At 56.2% G+C, this 21,262-nt stretch overlaps 2 protein-coding genes across 2 annotated transcripts in view; both read right to left on the bottom strand.

Moving 5' to 3' along the window:
• The window catches only part of GATA2 (GATA binding protein 2), an 89,867-nt gene that overhangs the window by 49,495 nt on the left and 19,110 nt on the right, over positions 1-21,262 (bottom strand). The window lies entirely within an intron of this gene.
• Positions 13,714-14,787, bottom strand: DNAJB8 (DnaJ heat shock protein family (Hsp40) member B8). The gene has a single exon (XM_049641117.1). The coding sequence runs from the start codon at positions 14,502-14,504 to the stop codon at positions 13,812-13,814; it is 693 nt and encodes a 230-aa protein (XP_049497074.1). The 5' UTR covers positions 14,505-14,787; the 3' UTR covers positions 13,714-13,811.

Raw genomic sequence — 21,262 nt, 5'->3', positions numbered from 1 at the left:
GGAAGTCCCTCATCTTCCTGGGACCAAGCACACATGTATCCACCTTCCCTCTCTGCTGTTGCATTAGAGGAATTGTCACTTCCACCCAAGGCCAATCTGTTCCCTGGGCCTTGTACCCAGTCCCCTCTCCTTTCCACTGCAATTATCAGTGCAATGGAATTAACCATTATATTATCAACCAGCCCTTCCCCGGCCCTCCTTCTCCTCCTCCTCCTCCTCCTCCTCCTCCTCCTCCCCCTTCTCCTCCTCCCCCTCCTCCTCCTTCTCCTTTTTCTTCTTCTTCTTCTTCTTCTTCTTCTTCTTCTTCTTCTCTCTTCCTCCCTCCTTCCCCATCCCTCACACACACACACACACACACACACACACACTCCTCTTATTTCATACAACTGTATTCTTCTCAACAAAACTGAAGCCTCCTCAGGCCTCCATTATTCTTCCACTGCCCTCCTTGAACCCCATGGGACCTCCTTGAGTCCCATGACAGGGACTGTGGCATTCACCCCTTTCTCTCCTATACACTGCAGACTCCTTTGCAGATCATGGTTCCTGTGACCTCTGAACATCACGTCCCACACAGAAGAGCAGGGCTCATTGGATATATGTCTGGCTCCAGGCCAGGAAAGGAAATATTCAAGATGAACCTCACATGCAGAATGCGAGGGGAATCTTGATCATAGTCTGTGGGATTGTGAGGATGGGACTCAGGAGCTAACTTGCAGAGGCTCCCACACTGGCCAAAGGTGGGGACAGTTTGAACATAAAAAAAATTCTGCAGTAGACTGAAACACAACAAAGATGCTAAAAATCCATGTGTAGAGAAAGGTAGCTAAAAACTTTATTGGTCAACATTGGGTTGGCTAGGAATGAGCTTATTATTCCAAGAACGTTTCAATAAAGGAAAGAACGATCAGATGATCTTCCATTCCTTCTGTGAACTATCTCTCAGAATAACTAGTTGATGACAGAGACTCTCTTTAGGAAAATTCTAGCCAGTAAATGAAAAGGAAATGAGAGAGAGTCACCACTTTGCAACCCTGGAAGTAGGTGTGATCATCAGTGTTTACCAAAATTATTAGTGAGAAGCAGGTGGGGCACTTGGATGGGCCAAGCTGAGAACCCCCAAACCATGGTTCAATCTTAATTTCACAAAAGGAAAGTGATCAGATATTAGGGACCTCCTGGAGCGCTACTTAGGAAGGACACATTGCTATCTACGCAGCTTCCTTGCCAAAAACTCTTGCCTGAATCCGATCAAGCCTCTAGACCCATCTCAAGCCCCTAGAACTACAGGAAATACAGGACTCAAGGGAACATGTTAAATGACACCACAGGGATTGCAATTAGGAAATTACAAAATGGGCATTCTATAGGTCAGATACAAGGTTCTCTAACAAATGAAAGGAAAAATGTAGGGAAGGGGGGTTTGTAAACTTAAAAACTTGAAAGACATATCGGTCAAAGTCCACAGGAGGATCTTGTTTGAAATCTGTTTTGAACAAATCAAAAATGACTAGGGAAATTTGAATGATAGCTAGGTGTTTGACGATGATACTAAGATTTGTTGCTTTTTAAAAAATTTTTATTTATTTTTGAGAGACAAAGAGAGACAGAGCATGAATGGGGGAGGAGCAGAGAGAGAGGGAGACACAGAATCCTAAGCAGGCTCCAGTCTCCGGCTGCCAGCACAGAGCCCGACGTGGGGCTCGAACCCACGAACCGGGAGATCATGACCTGAGCCAGTGTCGGACGCTCAACTGACTGAGCCAACCAGGTGACCCAAGATTTATTGCTTTTTAGGTGTGGTGAGGACACCACGGTTATGCTTTTAAGTCTTTATCATATCTTTCTGGATGAAATAATAGGACATCAGGGATTTGCTTAAAATAGCCCAGGGTTGGAGGAGTGGATGGGGATATTGTTGAAATAAGATTGGCTGGATGCTGATATAGGACTTACTTCCCAATAGCCGTTGAACCTCTCTTCGCCTCCCCATCTCTACCCCAACCCCCCTAGGTGGGTTGTTAGCCTCAACCTGGATGACGGTGATGTCCTCCTAACTGGTATCCCTGTTGCCGTCCTGGCCCCTTGTCATCCTCTCTGCACCCTGCTGTCAGATGTGTCTTTTCACCGTCCAAATTCTGATGTCACCTTCCAGCTTCACGCCACTTTGTGACTCCCCATTGCCATGAAGATCAAGGTGGCAACACTCATGCCAGACCCTGCACACTGTCCGGTCCCTGCCACCATGCTCCTGGCTCTCTCCCTCCTGGACCTTGTACTCACGTGTCCCTCCTGGCACAGAGACCCTGCACATGGCACTGATGGCTGGAGTGTTGACGGTGGTGGAGGGGATGATGGTGGCGATGGCAGTGTTGATGACCATAGTGCCCGCCCTTCTCCACACACACCTGGCCAATAGACCCTTGATCAGATTCACACGGGGTGGAGGGCTGTCAGGGCCGATCGCTCCGGTGGCAGAGTAACCCGGAGAGTCCACCCCCTCAATCCGGGAGCTGCCCGGGCTCCTGGCCTTCTCACACGTGTCGGGATTTCTTGTTCCTTTGACCCAGCCTGTACCGGTTCAGTAGCGCCCCACCCCCTTTTAAGTTACGTTAGCTACTGTGGTTTTCTCTCTCTTGTAACCAGGTAGCTCTAACTGGAACAGAAGGGGAGAGAGAGGGGTGAACTGTGATGGAGTCCATTTGGCCCCTCCTTAGCCCTGAACCTTGTGATGGCTTCCCATCTGACCAACGAAGAAGGCAGCCCGTGAAGGGCCCATGAGTCTTTGTACATAATCTACTCTTCTACAACTCCTCATTCCATTCTTTGCTTTTCAGTCAATGCCGCTGCGTCAGGGCCTTGGCACTTACTGTGCTTTCTGTGGGGAATGCTCTCCCCACGCCTTCCCCTGGCTTGATTCCTCACCTCTTCCAGATGAGAGTTTATGACAGCTTCGACCGGGGTATTGGCACAGAGCACACGGGGGAAGAATCCAGAGGACGCAGAGTCTGAGAGGGAGGAGGTCGGGATGATTCCCAGCTGCCCAGGTGGGCGACCAGCTGACCAGAGGGGCCACACCTGAGAAGGGACACAGAGTGGGGATCAGATTTGGTGAGGAAAGTGCCAAGCTCATGCTTGGCCCCGGGAGTGAGCTGTGGCTGTGGGACGTCCAGGAAGAAGGCTGACAGAGTGCAGGCCAACAGATCCATAGCCTAGAGCTCAAGACAGAAAGGAGAGTGGGGAGGCAGTGCCTGGGCCAGCAGTGGCAGCCATGGAGAGCCTGAGACTTAGATCTGAACGGTACCCACATCCCGCGTCAGCCGGGCCTTCTGGGCAGAGATCCAGCCCATCAGCAAGAGCGGCGGCCAAGCAAATCTGAACAGAGACAGCGCCACTGACCCCGCTCGGCAAGCAGCACAGACCCTCTTGCAGCGGACGAATCCACAGGCCAGCCTTTCCCAGCCAGCAACGGGCAGGTAATCGATAAGCCTGATGAATAATTAACTTTTTAATTAAATATCAATTTAAAACAAGTATGGGGAGCGTCCCTTGTAATTAATGTTCCTGCTCTCCTTCTCTAAAGGGACCCAGTCGGAGGCCCCGGCTCCGGGGCTACACGGCTGGAGGGCCACACCAGAGTGGGGCAGGGACCCGGGCCCGGTCGGCTTCTCCCCCTCCCCCAGCCACAGGGACCCTTGGGACACCAGACCCATCTCCTTTGGCCATGCGGGGGAAGACTGTCTCCACTCAGTGGTCACTACCGAGCTCTGGAGACAGAGCAAAACGGTCCGTGCCCTCGAGGTGCTGACAACTCAGATGCCGGGTGCAAGACGCCCAGGAACCCGCACATGAAGAGAGGCTGATTCCTGGGTTCCAAACAAGGGAGGAACGGGGTGCGGGGACCATGGCCGTAAGAAGGCCGCTCTCCTTGGCCGTGATGGGGAGGGGCTGGGAGGATGCTCTGGGGGTGGGAGCCGCGTGGCCGGAGGTGTGGCGCCGGGGAGTGTGTGCAGGTGTGGCGAGGGTTCGGTGTGGCAAAGGGCAGCCGGAGCGTCTGGAGAAGGTGGCTTGTATGTACCCTCGCTGCCACCCCAGAACCCCACGACCCCAGGGGTTTCCTGACCGGCTGCTCGGGTGACCGCAGGCATAACCACGGCGCCTGGGGGCTCAAGTGGCTGGCGGTGCCAGGTTCCTGCTTTGGGGTGTGACAGCACAGTGTGGTTGACGGGCAGGGTGGCCCTGGCCCAGCGCCGCCCGACTCCCGTGCCTCGCAAGGCCTGTGGAGGAGAGGCCCATTGTGCTGGCCAAACCTCAGCCACAATGCCCCTGTGGACATCCCACCGGGACTAGATCTGCACTGTGATCCCGGGCCTTGACCGAGACCTGTGTCCAGACCGTTCTCAGGTCTCAATCGAAGGGATGAATTACGAGTCAGATGGACGAGATGCCAGGGGTTCTGGGGTAGGGGGCTCCCAGCGCCAGGGGAGAGGAGAGAGGGAGAGCTTTGGCAGATGGAGAAGCAAGTCCCAGACAGGGGGAGGAACAGGTCTGGGGGTCCCCAGACGGGGGGGCCGAGCAGGGCCGGGACCCCGCCAGCTGCCCGCCTGCCTCGCTGCACACCCAGGTGCTGGCTCCAGCCACACCTTGCAGGGCCTCCCTCCTAGTCCTGGCTCCCAGCCACAGCCCCTCATCTCTTCACCTTTGCTCCGATCCAGACACATCCCACCGCATCCACCAGTTCAGGGGATGGGCACCGGGGACCAGGCAGGAAGCATTTGGAGAAGTAGGTGGCCATGAGCTGGCCTCTTACCAGCTCCTCCGTCCCCTGTCCTCTCTCCAGGCCCTGTGGAGGGCTGAATAACAACCCCAAAGGTGTCCCCGTACTAGTCCCCAGACCCTGCCTGTTACCCGAAGTGGCAAAAGGGACTTTGCACGTGTGATTAAGTTAAGGGTCTTGAGATGAGATCATCCTGGATTATCCATGTTAGTCCAGTATAACCACAAGGGTCACAGAGAAGCAGGCGGGTCAGAGTCAGAGAGGGTGACTGGAGACGTTACACTGTCCACTCTGAAGGTGGATGACGGGTCCCCGGGCCAAGGAATGCAGGTGGCCTCAAGGGGCACGGAGACACTTCTCCCTGGAGTCTCCAGAAGGAATCGCCAACAGCTCGATTCTAGCCCAGTGAGGCCCGCTTTGGAACTCTGGCCTGCAGAGCTCTAAGAGAATAAAGCTGTGCTGCGTTTAGCCCCTAAGTGTGTGGTAATCTGTTACAGCAGCGAGACGAAACCATTACAGGCTGCTTCCCTGAGAAATCCCGAAGAAAGTGAGAGCCCTGGATTGCCAAGGAAGAGACGTGGAGAAATGAGGAGAGAGCAAAGGCCACGGGTGGGACCTGGGAGGGTGGCTTGTAGGGCCGCAGGAAGCCAGCCAGCTGCCCCTACCCTCACGCCAGCCCTGGGGACCCTGAGGGGAGGAAGGCATACACGAGCATTGCCCACGTATCCCCACGCCCCCAGTGCCAGTGTGAGGGGCACCGCGTAGTAGGTAGTAACTCCTCATTTGGGCAGACAAGGAAACCGAGGCGCGGAGGGTTGAGGTGAGTTGCCCCGGGATGGACTCCCATCTATCTGACTCTACCTCCTTCCTCCTTCCAGAACAAGATGGTGCACATCTTGCCTGCAGCTGGAGGCCTGTGCGCCCGCCCCCCTCCACTACTCCCAAGGGGGTGTCCCCACTCCGTCCACTTGAGTTCTGGCAGGCCTGATGATGAAAACAGGGATCTGCAGACCTCAGTCCCTGGGCTGCCGGGCATCTGTCTCCAGGAGAGAAGACCCACTCAGGGGCATCAGAGGCTGGCTGTCCGGCCAACCTGGGATCGGGCCACACCCCTCTTCCTCCTGTCTGGCAAGCCCAAGCAACTCCCTTCCACCACGAGGCCTCAGCTTCCCCTCCCGTGAGATGGGGTGAGGATCCCCGCCCGTCGGAGCCGCCTTTGCATGCTATGGAGGGCAGCCACTGTCCACAGCATATCGTTTTGTGGACAAAGCAAGGGCTGTTACGACACGGGTAAGATGTTTTGGTTAAAAAGGAAAAATCTATACACGCACAGTACAGCTTTCCAAAACGTTGGCCATGGGCCTCGGGAAACTGCCCCCAGTGGAAACTCTGGGGAGCCAATTGAGGGGTGTGTCTATGGGGGTGTTTTTATTTTATATTCTAGACGTTTTTTATTTGTTGTAATAAGCACGAGCTGTAAAAAGAAATTTCGGGTTTGTCCTACGAACTTGTCCGTAAAGAATTGCCAAGTACATAGAGGGTGCCGGGAGTCTTTAAAGCTGTTCCAAAATATTGCTTCTCACTGAAGCCTCTGGCTGGGGTCAGCCTCAGCCGAATCACCCACGGCCGTGCCGAGCACTTTAGGTGGAGACGCCTGTCCATGGGGTCAGGAGAGAAAAGGGCAAGTCCGAGCAACAAAAGCCCCACAGAAGGACAAATACTGCATGATTCCACTTCCGTGAGGTCCCTGGAGTCGCCAAAGTCGCAAAGACAGCAAGTGGAGTGGTGGGTGCAGGGGCTGGGGGAGGGGGATGGGGAGTTAGTGTTTAACGGGGACAGAGTTTCAGTTTGGACAGATGTAGAAGTCTGGAGACGGCTGGTTGGGGACAGCTGCACAACAGTGTAAGTATACTTGGTGCCACTGAACTGGACACTTAAAATGGTTAAAATGGTAAATTCTGTGTTATGTATATTTCACAATGACAGGTAGGTAGGTAGGTAGGTAGACAGATAACAATCATCCATTGTGGATAAAAGAGGGATGTGGGAGGTGGTAAGGAGGAGGCTGGAATTCAGGGTCTCGGCAGGTGATGGGACTTTGTCCTGGGTCTTGAAGAGGGGTTTGGAGACCTCCACCTGCGGGTATACTGGGAGGTTCCCATTTGTCCCCAAGTCGGAGGAGATACAGGTATTTTCCTATGAGCCACTTTGGGGAGTTCGGACTTTAGACTTCCAGCAACAGATGATGGTAGAACAAGTTAGGAATGATGGTGGCCTTCAGGAAGGAACAAAGTGCCTTGTTTTTTTCTGAGGGCTGGAGCAGGGGGGTGACAAGGTCAAAGGAGCTGTCCCTGGAGGGCCACCTCCGGCAGGTTGGGGCTGGCGGCCCAGAGCCCAGGGAGGAGGCTAGGGCAGTGGTTCCTTCCTAGAATCCACCAGGGACCTCCCCGGGTTAGCACACAGTGGGTGGACAGATCTGAAGTCTGACCCTGCTGCGGAGAATGAACAAGGCAGCATTCCTGAGGCCCTTGTGAGCTGGGCACTGGACGGGACAGAGAGTGACACTCACCTCTGCTGGTCTGATGCAGACGCAGGACCAAACAGTGGCAGACAGTAAGGGAAGGGCAATCAGGAGGTCCTTACGGGCTGAGGTCTGAGATGCCATAGGAAACTACTGTCTTAAAATTGCCAATTCGAGGGGCATCTGGGTGGCTCAGTCGGTTGGCCATTTGACTTTGGCTCAGGTCGTGATCTCACGGTTCATGAGTTTGAGCCCCGTGTCGTGCTCTGTGCTGACAGCTCAGAGCCTGGAGCCTGCTTCGGATTCTGGATCTCCCTCTCTCTCTGCCCCTCCCCCGCTCGCACTCTGTCTCTGTATCTCTCAAAAATAAATAAACGTCAGAAAAAAACAATTGAAATCGCTGATTCGCCATTGGTTCCCGGGGAGGGGCCAACATCTGCAAAGGCACACAGACCCGAGGTGGAATGTGCTAGAGCTTCAGCTGTGAAAGCAGGGTGGGGGCACCTTGAGGATGGAGCTAAGGCATGCCAGGCCCTGAGTCCTGGGAACGTGGAGCCTGGGCGGTGGGGGTGGCAGAGCAGAGCCCGGAGGTCTTGTCCCAACACCTTCCCAGGCCTGGCACACAGGAGCTGACTGACAAGTATTTGTCGAATGAGTTACAAGGGGAGCTCTCTTTGCAAACCCCTGTCCTGTAAAAATGGGCACGCGGATGACATTTGTGGACCAGTGTGCCGTGAGGCGCTCAGCACCTCCCTTCCACCCCCAAGATGAAGCCATTGCTGACTTGGCAAGTTTTGATGTCCTAAGAGCCAGACCAAGGGCCCTGGCAGCTATTTGGTAGAAATAGCTAGGGTGCCAGTTTCCTGCCGAGCTTGGGACCCTGCCTAGCCAGGGAGGGACTCCGGGGTCTGTGACATTGAGGTAGAGGGGCAGTCTGGGGAGATCTGAACGTCCCACCAAGGCCCCGGCCCAGTGGCAGTGCCGCTGTGGGAGACGATGGCATGGCTGAATGGCCTGGCTCAGCAGGGCCCTGTAGCCACGGTCCGAGTCTTTGGCCAGGAGGGCAGTGGGCGAGCAAGGCATTCTTGTCACCCGACTTGCAATCACTGGCCTTGCCCGTAGCCTCTGCTCAGCCATCCATTTGCCAGCTGCCTTCCGGTGTCTCTCAGTCTCTCTGTGTCTCTCTGTGCTCGGGCACCCTTGAGCCCTCTCCCCCAGCTCCCTGACACCCCTGTGCCCTTGTGCTTCAGTGCCCCCTGCCTCTCTTGGGGCCATGGGTCTCTCCTCCTCCTGTGTCTCGCCCTGCTCCCCCATCGTCCTGCCCATCCCCACCCCACCCACTGCAGTCCCCTCCAGCCCACTGTGTTGCCCTTATCTGGGTCCAGCCCCTGCACAATTGCTGGGAGCCCATCCCCATGACAACGGGGCAGATGGCGGCTGCGATTAGCCTCTCTCCCTCCCGCCAAGGCTCAATCCGTCTTTGAAATTAAATCAGCTGCGATAACATCGACTGGCCAGAGGGAGGGAGGGCGGGCAGAGGCTGCCTGGGCCCCACCCACCCCGCCCCAGGCCCTGGGTGCAGGGGTGGGGGGAAGGATGAGGAGGGCAGAACAGGCTCCCCCGCATGGCAGTATGACCTTGACCAAGTCTCTAACCCTCTGAACCTCAGTTTCCCCATCTGTAAAATGGGGGCACATAGCCCTCTTTTGGGCTGGTGCAAGTCCCTGGGGAAAGTATGCATACAAAGTTCTTCCTGGGGACTCAGTAGGGTTGAGAACATTGCCCCCCAACCCCAGTCCATGCAGAAACCAGACTCCGGTGGAAACACGCCTGTGGGGGTCACACTGCTGGCCAGGCCTGAGGCTACTCATAGCAGACAGGTTGCAGAGCTGGCTCCCCACCTGCTCTGTGAACCAGGGAGCATCCCTCCCCAGGGCTCTGGTGCCCTGACTTGTAAAATGTTCCAGTGTCACTAAATCCTAGTGCCAGAAGAACATGCCGGGACGCCATGTTGTCCAACCCGTGATGGGGACCCCACTCCTTCCCTACCTGATTTGGGTCCCTTTCAAGTTCCAGGGGCCCTGGAGGGATGAGGGGGGGACCCTGGGGTGAGGTGAGGGGTGGAGAAGGGGAAGCCTGACTAGGTCTGAGGTCTCCCTGAGGAAGTGGCATCTGGGAAGAGACCAGAGGGGTTGGCAGGAGTTTAGCTGGGTGGGGCTGAGTGGGGAGAGGTGTTTCAGGTAAAGGGGTCACCATGTGCAAAAGTCCCGAGGCAGGACAGCAGCAGAGAGAGTGAGGGGGGCCTAGGGAGAGGCACAAAGACCGGAAGGCAGGTGTGGAATGAGGTGACTGCTTGGCAAGCTGGGAGGAGGGTTCCAGGTAGAGGGTACAGCCAGTGCAAAGAGCCTGAGGCAGGAGCATGCCAGGTATGTGTACAGGCTGGTGAGAAGGCAAGTGGGGCTGGAGAAGAGCTAGCAATGGGAAAACCACGGATGTCGCAGGGGGCCCTTGATGCAGGGCCTTGTAGCCACCATTAGGACTTTGGCTTTTCCTTTGAGTGTCTCCTCAGACTCTTTTTCACAAGATCCTTCTGTCTGCCGGGATAAGAACAGCATGAAGGAGGAGAAAGGAGGAGGCAGGGCAGCCCAGGGGGAGGCTGACACAATGTCCAGGGGAGTGATGGGGGGTGTCCAGGAGGCAGCAGTGGAAATGAGGAGCTACATTCTGAAGGTGGGGCCCTTCACCGCTTAGGAGGCCCCTTGAGGCTGGGCCAGGAGTGGGCCCTCAATGTCACCCCCCCCCCCAGGGCACTCTTGCATGAGAAGTGGGACAGAGCTGGACCCAACCAGCCTGGCCAAGTCAGGGTGTGCGTGCTGGGCCATGGGGGCTCTGTGGGGGCCCCAGGCTTCCTTGCTGCCGCAAGTCTCGGCACCTGGCACAAAGCCAGGCCCAGACGGCCGGGTTCCCTCGGCCAGAAGGTCCTGCTCCGGCGAGGCCCGGGGAGGCCTCTGCAAGGGGGTGACAATGGAAGCAAGGCCCCCAAGGATGAATTTAACAGGCAGGCCAAAGGAGGTGAGAAGGGTGGCTCAGAGTGTGGGAACAGAATGTACGAGCCGTGGATGCTCGTACAGGCCCGGCAGCCAGTGCCTGTGGGGGGCGGGTGAGACGTGCGGCTAGAAAGGCAGCAGGGGCCCCGAATGCCCATTTGGGGAGTTTGGACTTTATCTTTGGTTGTGCATCCCTAGGTGCACCCCAGCCTGTCCGGGCTTCAGTTCCTCAGTCTGGGGACTAAGGGTTGAGACAGGATTCAGCGGGGTGGCTGACGACCCGGCACACTTGTGGCCAGATACAGTAGGCGCCGAGTCAGGCAGCCGCAGGAGGAGTTTGGGAGGGGAATGCCATGATCGGTCACAGGTCTGAGCTGGAGAGAGAAAGCACGGGCTTTGGAGCCAGGCTTGGTGAAAGGAAGGGAGTGCCGGCCGTGAGCCTTGGCCCGGGGATCCTGGGGGTGTTTGGGAACACCAGTGCTTTGCAAGCACCCGGATCTGTGCTGTGCACCCAGCTCCAGGGCCATGCGACCGCCTGGGCGGCCGGCCGTAATTGGATTTGCCCAGCAGCTGTCAGAGCTAAGCGGGCCCACTTGATGCAGCCGCGGTTGGCCAGTAATTGGTGAAATTAGCAGGTCGGCAGGGGCACAGGTCAGGTGGTTAATGCTGTAGTGGGGGCTTTGATGAAGTTAGTCCCATTGCAGGGCTGGGAGCTGGGGTTCAACCTTCTGTGCGTCATGGGGCTCTCCTGCTCCTCCGGTAACATGGTTAGGAGACCTCCAGCTGCTGGTCTGTCCCAGAGGCTCCCGGAGGCGGGACCCAAGAAGCTAGAGGCTAGGCAGAGCCTGGAGGTGCGGCCAACAGCCAGGTCACCTACAGTGTCCTCTCAGCCAGGGCACTTGCAGCACCCAAGGGGCTTTGTATCCCCTAGAGATCTGGGGTGATGCCCCTTGACTTCTTAGAAGAAACCTTCAACAGGTTCCCCTTGTAGATAAGTACCCAGGTCCACCTGCAGGCTTCCAGCACCACACCCTGACTTCCATGATGGGTGCTCCTCAGCTTAAGTGTGCATTGGGAAATGGGAATGAATTCCTCCCAGGTCTGTCTTTGGCCAGATCCCACCCTCCCCTATAGGTTTATGGCCTCCCCAGAAGTCTCGCCCATCATGAGTTCTGGAAGCTGTCCTCTGAACACATCCCTTGATTCTTGCTGTTCCCTGGAACAGTGTGCTCCGACCTCCCTTCATTTCACATCATTTATTGGACACCTACTACTTGCCAGGCCAGGAGTCGAGATGCATAGGTGAGCAAAACCTGATCAGGCCCCAGGATGATTGGTACTCACAGTGCCTTTCCTGGCCTCGCCCACACACCCCCTCTTCGCAGCCTCGGAACCAAAGACCCTGTCACTAATCGGCCTTGAACCCTGAAGCCTGGAATCGCCTCTATTTCTGGCTCCACTCCAGCCCCCAAGGAATAAGGAATTGCCAGCATGCCGATCTTTCATAGATGCATTCGTGCATGCGTGCACACACGCATACACACACACTGGCAGACACACTCACAGGCACACTCCTCCTTTGTTGCCGCGATTATTATTATTATTGTTATTGTTACCATTATTATTTTGAAGGTAAATCCTTTGGATGAAATCCTGGCTCAGCCACTTGCCAGTTATGTGACTCTCCTCTCAGTTTCCTCTTATGTAACGTGGGTCAACGACTACGATCTGGGAGAGCGTGGGCATCAAATGGAACTGTGGGTATGGCCCTCACTGGCCTCTTTGCTGTTCCTCAACAGGGCAGGGTTTGCGTTTACTCTTCCCTCTGTCGAGAATGCTTTTCCCCCAGATAACTACATGGTCCCTGATCTCACTTCCATTCCCCAACTGAAAACTCGCCTGCCCGTGCCCTTGACCCCATCCTTCTCCATGAGCCTACCTGCCTGTATTTCCTCCCTCACATTCATTATGACAGGGACAGGGGACAATGTTCCACACACCTGCTTGTTCTCTGGCTCCCCAGTACAACGTCTGCCCCATCGGTGCAGGAGTCTGTCTTGCCCATTGCTGTATCCCCAGGACCTGGCGCTGTGCCTGGCATATAATAATCCGCCCAATACATATCTCTTGAATTGCGCTGAATTAAAAGTGCAGGACACATCTGAAACTGGAGATTGCTTCAGCATAAAAATATGCTTAAAAAATATTTTTAAAAGACTAGCACTCGGCAGGTCCACACGGAATCAGAATTCGGCACTGTCACTCCTTCCGTGATGGGAAGCTCACTCCCAATGGAGTGTGTCTGAGAATGTGAGGCCCGTGCCTTTTGTGGCTCCTTCAATGCCCTAGTGCCAACACTGAGGACACAATGCCGAGGACAGAGCCCTGTGGTCCAGCTGTAGCAACCTCACTCAGGGTCATGGACAAACACACACAAGCATGCCCACGCAAACACCTTCATACAACAAATATTTACTGTGTATCTACTGTCTTCGTGCCCTGGGGTAGGTGCTGGACGTGAGCAAAAACAGGATCAGAGTTCCTGTTTTTGTGTTTATGGTCCACTGGGGCAGCAGACTGAACTCAAACCATCTTCCACTTCTCTGTGCTGGACATATACAGACAGAGATGTGTGCACAGTGTCCACACATGTGACCCTCAGGCAAAAGTCCCTCCTACATAGGGTTACTTTGGGGGTCAACTGGAAATTATATAACAGGGTCCCAGTCCTCAGAAGGCCTCCTTGAAGAGGTGGTGGTTGAGCAAAAGCCTACAGATGAGTGGGCAATTACCAGGGAGAACAGCATGTGCAAAGGCCCTGAGGTTGCAAGACATTTGGTTCCATGGAGAAATAGAGAGGAGGTCAGTATGTCTGGAGCTTAGAGAGTGAGGGTTGCCGGGACGTGAGACCAGGAAGGCGTTCAGGGGCCAGGCCACTAGGGCCTCATGGTGAGGATGAGGCCTGAGGTCTTTATGCTTAGAGCAGTGGGAGCCACTGACGGTTTACAGCAAGGCAGGTGAAGCGATGCAGCTTGGGTTGGGCACGATGGCCAAATGAAAAATCACTGGGGGGCAGGGGGCTGAGACGTGGAGCTGGGAGGCCCTGGGAGGATGATGCGGCCCCATCAGAGAGCCAACGGCAGGCTCAGAGTCATAAGGCTGGGCCGAGAAGGATAGGCAGTCACGGCACGAGAGGGGTCACAAACCACGAACGCGGCCCACATGTGCAGGCGGCACCCACGGGCCAGAGCACACACACCCCTCTGTGGCTGGGGCCCGGCCTGCCAAGCAGGTTCCCCACGCTCCCAAGCAACTGCCCCCCTCTCCCCCCCCCCCCCCCCCCACCCCCGCCACATGCAGGCAAGCTGTTCTCATGAACTCACTTGGCACCTTTATTAAGCATCAGCCGCACTCACGCCCTGGGGCGCGGCGGCGGGTGGCAGGCCAGGGGCCCAGGTGGCCTGGGTCACTTGTCCACCTGCTTGAGCTGCTCCTTGCCATTGATGGTCACTGACCTGAGCCGCCCGTCCTCCTCCACCTCCACGCGCTCCTGCCCGTTTTCCACGATGCGCTTGGTGGTGACCTTGTGTCCGTTGACCAGCTCGGTGGACGACATCACCGACTTGAACCCCGAGCTGCCGGAGCCCCCGAAGGAGGTGGACGAGAAGGTGGTGTGGCTGGCACCGCCACCCCGGCTCAGGGCGTCGAAGGACGAGAAGGCTTCCATGAAGGTCGGGAACTCGCCAAAGCCGGCCGAGAAGGCCCCCCTCAGGCCGTGGCCCTGGCCAGCGTGGTTGCTGTTGAAAGGGGTGTCCCAGAAGTCGAACGAGAAGGGGTCCAGGCCACCGAAAAACTCGCGGAAGATGTCCTCGGGGTTACGGAAGGTGTAGCCGGTGTCGAAGGGGCTGCTGTAGGGGGTGCTGGCCCCGCCACCGGCCCGCCAGCTGTTGCAGCCCGCTCGGTCGTACACGGAGCGCTTCTTGGAGTCGGACAGCACCTCGTAGGCCTCGGACACCTGCTTGAACTTCTTCTCAGCCTCCTCCTTGTTGTCGGGGTTCTTGTCCGGGTGCCAGCGCAAGGCCAGCTTGCGGTAGGCCTTCTTGATGTCCTCTGGGGAGGCGCTCGCCTGCACCCCCAGCACTTCGTAATAGTTGGCCATGCCGAGGCAGGGGTGGGGAGAAGGGGGAGGCGAAGGTGGGGCAGAAGGTGAGGTGGGCACCGGTGGCCTGGGTGGCAGGGATGGGCTCAGAGGAGGCAACAGCTGGTGTGGCTCCCTCAGCGGCGGGGGGGGCCTTGCTGGAATCTACTGGCTCCGGGCACGGCTCTGCCCAGTGAGTCTACCCTTTCATAGTACCAGTTCTCAGGGACAGGTGGGCGCCTCCACTGACAGGGGGAGGGGGAGGGAGCACTGCCACAGTGGGGCCAGGCCAGGGGCAGGCCCCCCTGCGGAGCAGAGGCTGGGCCCTTTGTGACATCAGCCCCCCCCATCCGGGGCGGGGCAAATCCCCCAGCTCTGGACCTGGCCTGCCCCTGCCAAAGAGGTGGGCACCTTGGTGGGCCTGGAATTTGGAGTTTGGTCACGCTGGGTCTGTTGGCTGAGCTCCTGGGAGCCAAGGAGCAGAGGCAGAATCTGTCGCAGGATCGGGCCTAGGTGAGCCTTGGTCAGGGAGGGGGAGGGAGGCCTTCCTGCCACAGGCCCACTTAGCTGGGTTGTTGGGATAGAGTGAGGGGGCCCGAAGTGGGGAATCAGGCAGGGAGGCAGGCGCAGGAATTCATTCTTCTTGTACCCCTTAATAGGGTCAGATCCTCAGAGGTCAGCCCCACAAAGGCAGGGGTATTCCGTGCCTGGTGATCAGTAAATGTTTGTTTAATGACTGAGGCTCAGAGACATGCAGGATGTATTCAGGGTCACACAGCAGGTCAGTGAGAGAGAGACAGAGGCAAACCCAGGGCTGTCTGAGGACAGCAAATGGAAAGAAGCATTCCGCGCAACTCTGGAAGAAAGAGAAATCGGGATTGATAATGGGGGTAGTGGGTTAGATCGTGGCCTCCCCAAAAGCTACGTCCCTGTCCTAATCGCTGGAAACTGTGAATGTGATCTTATTTGGAGGAGAGATCTTTGCAGATGTAATTAAATTAGGGGTGTCGAGATGAGAGCATCCTGGATTATCAAGTGTCCTTACAGGGACATACAGAACAGAGGGGTAGCAGCGTGGCACAGGGAGAGCCTGAAGTCGCCAGAGGCCAGAGGGAGGGTGTGCGGCCCTGTGACACCTTGCTCGTGGACTTCCGGCCTCCAGGACTGTGAGAGGTTACGTTTCTGCCGTTTGAGGCTTTTGTTCTTTTTTTTTTTTTTTCAAGTTTATTTATTTGTGAGAAAGAGACAGCGTGAGTGGGGGAGGCATAGGGAGCGAGAGAGACACAGAATCCCAAGCAGACTCCACACTGTCAACACAGAGCCCGACGCGTGGCTCGAACTCACGGACCGTGAGATCATGACCTGCGCTGAAACCGAGAGTCGAACGCTTAACCGACTGAGCCACCCAGGCGCCCCTCTGTTAAGTCACCCAGTTTGTGACTTAGTAAGCTAGCAAGGTGAGTGAGGTAACCACAGGTTCCTAGGCATTTACATTTCCTTAATTCTTGCTCCCATGTAGATCCTTAATTCTATGATCCCATGATCGTACTTAGAAATAGCAAGGAACTATACTGATTTACTGATTGACGTCTCTTACTCCCTTCCCCTCACCCCCTCCAGTTGGGGTGGAACACAGGCTAAACTGCCTAGTAAGCGCATCCGCGAGGAGAGAGCTGTTGGGATCACTAAGTCCTACCTAAGAAGGCATTCCTGGGGCGCCTGGGTGGCTCAGTTGGTTAAGTGTCTGACTTCAGCTCTGGTCATGATCTCACGCTTCCTGGTTTCGAGCCCTGAGTCGGGCTCTGTGCTGACATCTCAGAACCTGGAGCCTGCTTCGGATTCTGTCTCTCTCTCTCTCTCTGCCCCTCTCCCGCTTGCACTCTGTATCTCAAAAATAAATAAATGTAATAAAAAAATGTTTTAAGAAGGCATTCCTCTGCCTTCTCTCCTTCCTTCCTTCCCTGCCCGTCTTCCTTTCTCTAGTCCCTACCCCATACCCCTGTCTGTACTCTCTCTCTCTTTCTCTCTTCCTTCCCTCTCTGTCAGTGCTACATTCCCAGAACCTAACAGGGAACAGCAGGTTCTGGCCAATCCCAAATGCCAGGAGGTGGAACTCAGAATCTGGAGACACTTTGCAAGCCTGACCTAGAGTGAGAGATGCTGTCACCCCCATACACCTCCCCAGGAGCAGGACTTGTCCTCTGTGCCCCGTGTCCATCTGCCACATGGGCTGACACCTAACACATATCACTCAGTAGAGGAAATAGACAACCGAGAATAAGTCCACTGAGTGTAGCTACAGATGAAAACGCTTCTTTATTTTTGTAACTGTTTCTGTCACTGTAGTCACAGCCTGTTCTCGACGGGCCTGCCCATTGGACCTGGGGAAAGCTGCCTGCCTGCCCAATTCTCGGTGACGACTGTGGGGACAGTGACGGCGAAGGGGGTGTGTGGTGGCCAGTAAGGCAGTTAACATGGTGGAGGTGATTAGGGTAGCATTTCTGACATGGAGGCAGTGGTGAGGGTGAGAGTAAGTATGGCAGTGATAGTGGAGTTGATAATGACAGACAAGGTGCTGGTGGTGGTGACACTGACCCTGGACGTGTAACAATGGACGGGATGGACGGTCATTGGGCACCGTTGATAGCGACAGTGGAGGTGTGACGGGGAGGTGATGGAAAGGCTCCTATCGGGGAGGGTGGTCATGGCAGCCATGGTCCTGGAGGTGGTGACGTTAGTGACGGTGATGGTGACAAAGGCAATGGAGTAGAGGAAGTTGCGTGCTGTACAGCTTTGCTTTGGTAACAACCCCCACATCCCAGAGCCTTACGACAGCCATTTAGGCCTTGCCCACTTCTGTCAGCTGCTGGGGTTCCAACTCACACGTCTTCTCATCTGGGATTCCGGATGAGGAAGGGCTCCGGTCTGGAACGTGGCGTTCTCGTGGCAGAGAGGGTGGGAGGAAGAGCCGGGCAAAAGGCGGAGTGCCTCTGGAAACTTCTCCCGGGATGGGATGTACGTCGCCCTTGCTCATGCCATGAGGCCAAGGCCAGCATCAGCGAGGTGGGGAATGGCACTCCTCCAGGAAGTGTCCGCACGTCTCAGGCTACAGGTGGGGAGGCACAATCCTCTTAGGGAGTGGGTGATCTTGCAGCATGCGGAGGGTGGGGGGTGGCCCTGGTGCTGCCGGCGATGGCAATGCTCTGGTGACCGAAGCGCTGCTCAACACGACAGGACCTGTGACAGCAATGGAGGGCTTGCTGACAACAGTCACGATGTGCTCTAGCTACGGTGTTGATGCTGATGGTGATGAAGCAGCAGGTGCGATGTCCTGGAGTTTCTGTTGCTAACTCAGCGTTGCCGCCGCCCTCCTCCATGGTCCCCTCGGCGTCCTAGAGAATTCGGGAAGATTTTCCAGAATCCCCTTCCCCATGTGGTTCCGGGGTGGAGTCTGCCAATGCATGAGCTACGGAAAGCAGAGGAGAGAGAGGCCGTTGTGGGCCGACGGCAACTGGAGGTCTGCAGGAAGTTCTGGGCAACCCTCTGAGAACCGCCCCCCTTCAGAGATGCAGGCTGAGATGCTCAGGGGCGGGGCGGCGGGGGGGGGGGGGGGCTTCCCAGAAGATCGTGAGATTCCAGCAGCTTCCAGGCAAACTCTTAAGATCTCACCACTTTGGGGCAGCAGACCAAGACTATCAGTGATGCCTCGTTTCCCTGATCTTTACGCGCCCAGGTCGTCCCCTGGTCGTGAAAACTCACACTTTGTGTCTTCATACCTGTCACGGTCAGCAGCTGTGTGCACGCGGTCATGGTGACAGTGGCTCAGGGGAAGGTGGTGTGGGCGGTGGGGGTGACAGACGCGACAATGACGGTGGGCATGAGGAGGGAGGTGGGCAGTGGGGACACTGGGCCAGGGGACACCGGTGGTGACACGGGTGGTGGTGACAACAGTAAGGGTAGTGGCAGTGACGGTAGCAATGGTGTCGTGGCGAGGGTGACACTGGCTGAGACGAAGATGGTGTTGGTGACACTAATGGCGGTGACGTGGGTCAAGGAACGTGAATACTGTCGAGGTGGAGGCCGGTGATGACAGTGGCGGTGGCGTCAGAGGTGGGATGTGGTGGTGGTGACAATGTGATGATAGTGACCTGGTGCGATCGCTGGCGATACTGGAGGAGGCAGGGATGGTCATAATGGCGATGGTGGGGAAGAGGGAGGTTGATGGTGGACATAGGGATGGTCATACGTTTACGGTGATGCTAATGGGGTCATGCAACAACCGTCGGGGAGCTACAGGAGACACCTGAGGGTCCCATGGCCACGCAATCAGGACGCTGTGTGGCTGCTTACATCCAATTAAGAGACAAGGGACCCAGGATGATGAGATGCTTCCCCTCGACCCAGGGTCCCCTCTGCCTGCCTTGCCTGAGACTTGACCTGTAATGTATTTTTGCAAAGAGGAACTTTCCTGTGGTCCTGGAGCTCCCCCAGCAAAGATCTCTGCGCTTCTCTGACCCCAGGCCCTGTGCTCAGCCTGAGGCCCCACCCTGGGGTGGTCCGTCTGTAGGAGGCAGCGAGGATGGAGACAGGGCTGGAGACCCCCAGGGTTCAGGGCTGTCCCAGGGCTTATAGGATGGGCATACAACACAGAGGCAGATCTCAGCTGCTCACTGCCCAAGGATCTCAGAAGATGGGGGGCCCTCTCCAGCTTACCAAGGACGAGGTGGGGCGAGCTTCCTACAGACGAAGGTGTGGAACTTGGCAGAGGTGATATTCCCTGCCGAAAATCGTTCTGAGTCGTGTCCTCTGAAATCCTAAGACCAAAAGTGTTAAGAGCAGAGGCGTCTGAGTCCCTCCCCAGGGCCTGCGTGAGGACACAGGGATGTGCAGGCATGACTTGAGTTCAGCCCCCACACCCTTGACCACCACTGGCTGTTTGCTCACTTTCCCTCTCTGACCCTTGCTGTCCTCATTCACCGGTGCCGTGGGAAAACTCCTCCCCGTCAGGACTGCCTCCTCCCTGGGGAGCCAGGCTAACCTCCCTGGCTTGCAGCCTCTGTGTCCCCAGTCTGAGGCCCACCCTCAGGGCCTCAGGGGGCCTGCCTGCCCCCCGCAAGCCATGGCCTGGGAAGAAAAAGAGGACCTTGGGTGACCAGGTGATCTCAGGAAGAGCCTGATCCAGTGCATGCACGGGAGGCCCAGAGAGGGCAGGGCACACCCAAGGTCACACAGCGGTCCCAGGAACCCTCCCCAGGGCGAGCTGATGGAGGCCGATTAGGCAGCCAATTGGTATTCTGAGCAGCCAGAGGCCCCTCTCTGTCTCTGTAATTAATGGAGTGGCTTTTTAAAAGGATTCTAATCACCCTCGATCCTATCTTCTTATCACTAGCGTTCCTAATTAGATGATCCTGGCAGTCACTCGGCTAATTCCCTCCAGCCTCATGCAGCCCTGCCCAGCCCGGGGCAGCCCACCCCACCCCCGCAGTCCACCCCAGCCCAGCCAGATGGGCAGTCCGGGCCTTCTCTCCCCTCAGGGCCCCTGGTTCTCTAACTGCATTACCTTCAGGATGGATGGGTGACAGAGATGGATGGGCCACTGGATGGACAGTGACAGGTGAGTGAAGGGACTGAATGATGGACAGCTATAAGGGTGGCTAGATGGCTGAACAGAAAACTGGGAGGTTCAGAGCTCAGCCTGTCAGGTCAGACAGCTCTGCCATTTACCAGCTGTGTGTTCTTGGGGAAGTCACTTAACCTCTCTGTCTCTCACTTTCTACATCTCATCTGTAAAGTGGGAATAATAATAGCATTTCCTCATAGGATTGCTGTGAGGACAGCTTAGAACAGAGAAAAGGCTGTGTATGTGGGATTGCTAGCCTAACGGGTGGATAGACGGATGGATGGAAAAACAGACAGACAGATGAATGAAGGGAAGGAGTAGTAGATGGACAGGTCTGTGGGAGGATGGGTAGAAGGGTCGATGAGCATATAAATTGGTGCGCTGATGGAGAGTTGGTCAGGTGGTGGGTTACTAGACAGGTAGAAGAGACAGTGAATGCCCAGTGCCAGGCAGGGCGGGCCTCTCTTCTTCTCCAGAGGTAACAGGACAATCTCAGCTTAGGTCCTGACACAGACGTGGCTCAGACCTGCTTTCCCTCCCCCAAGACGTCCAGGAAAGTGTCCTGTTCAACCTTCCTGGCCCGTGGTAATGGGTGCCCACTGGGTCCCCAGGATCCTTTCCCCTCAACCCCTACCCGGGTAACACCCTTCCTGGTAGTGGTCCACATGGTCTCTGGAAGCTCAGTTCTAGCCTCCAGTGGAGGGTTACTGCCTGAGCAAAGGCATCATTTGTGGGGACCGCCCCCGCCGTGTTCCAAAGTGCACCAGCCTGTTAGGGCAGCCACTCTCCTCTCCCCACCCATAGTGCCCTAGTCTTCAGACCATACCTGCATGGGGCAACCCTAGGCAGAGCTCTGATCCCACTTCCAACAGCTCATCCTAAGCCTCCAGGATGATTCAACCCCCACTGCCTACATACACACCATGGACCTCTGTAGCTTCTGGAATGTGGGGCATCCTGGGTCTTTTTGGAAAGAGTATAGAACAAAGAAGCCTGAAGTATCTTCCAGAGTCAAGACTTACATGCATATGCACACATTCATACCAACAATCATCCACCCACCTATCACCCACTTACCCATCTATCCATCTATCCATCCATCCATCCACCTATCCATCTACCCACCTACCCATCCATCCATCCATCCATCCACCCATCC

Source organism: Panthera uncia, chromosome A2, assembly GCF_023721935.1.
Source record: "Panthera uncia isolate 11264 chromosome A2, Puncia_PCG_1.0, whole genome shotgun sequence".
Classification (NCBI taxonomy): Eukaryota; Metazoa; Chordata; class Mammalia; order Carnivora; family Felidae; genus Panthera; species Panthera uncia.
The sequence above is the reverse complement of the archived record's forward strand: the minus strand, read 5'-3'. Positions and strand labels throughout refer to the sequence as shown.

What these genes read in the sequence shown, in the direction of transcription:
- DNAJB8 (XM_049641117.1), bottom strand. Translation starts at nt 14,504, where the DNA reads ATGGCCAACTATTACGAAGTGCTGGGGGTGCAGGCGAGCGCCTCCCCA.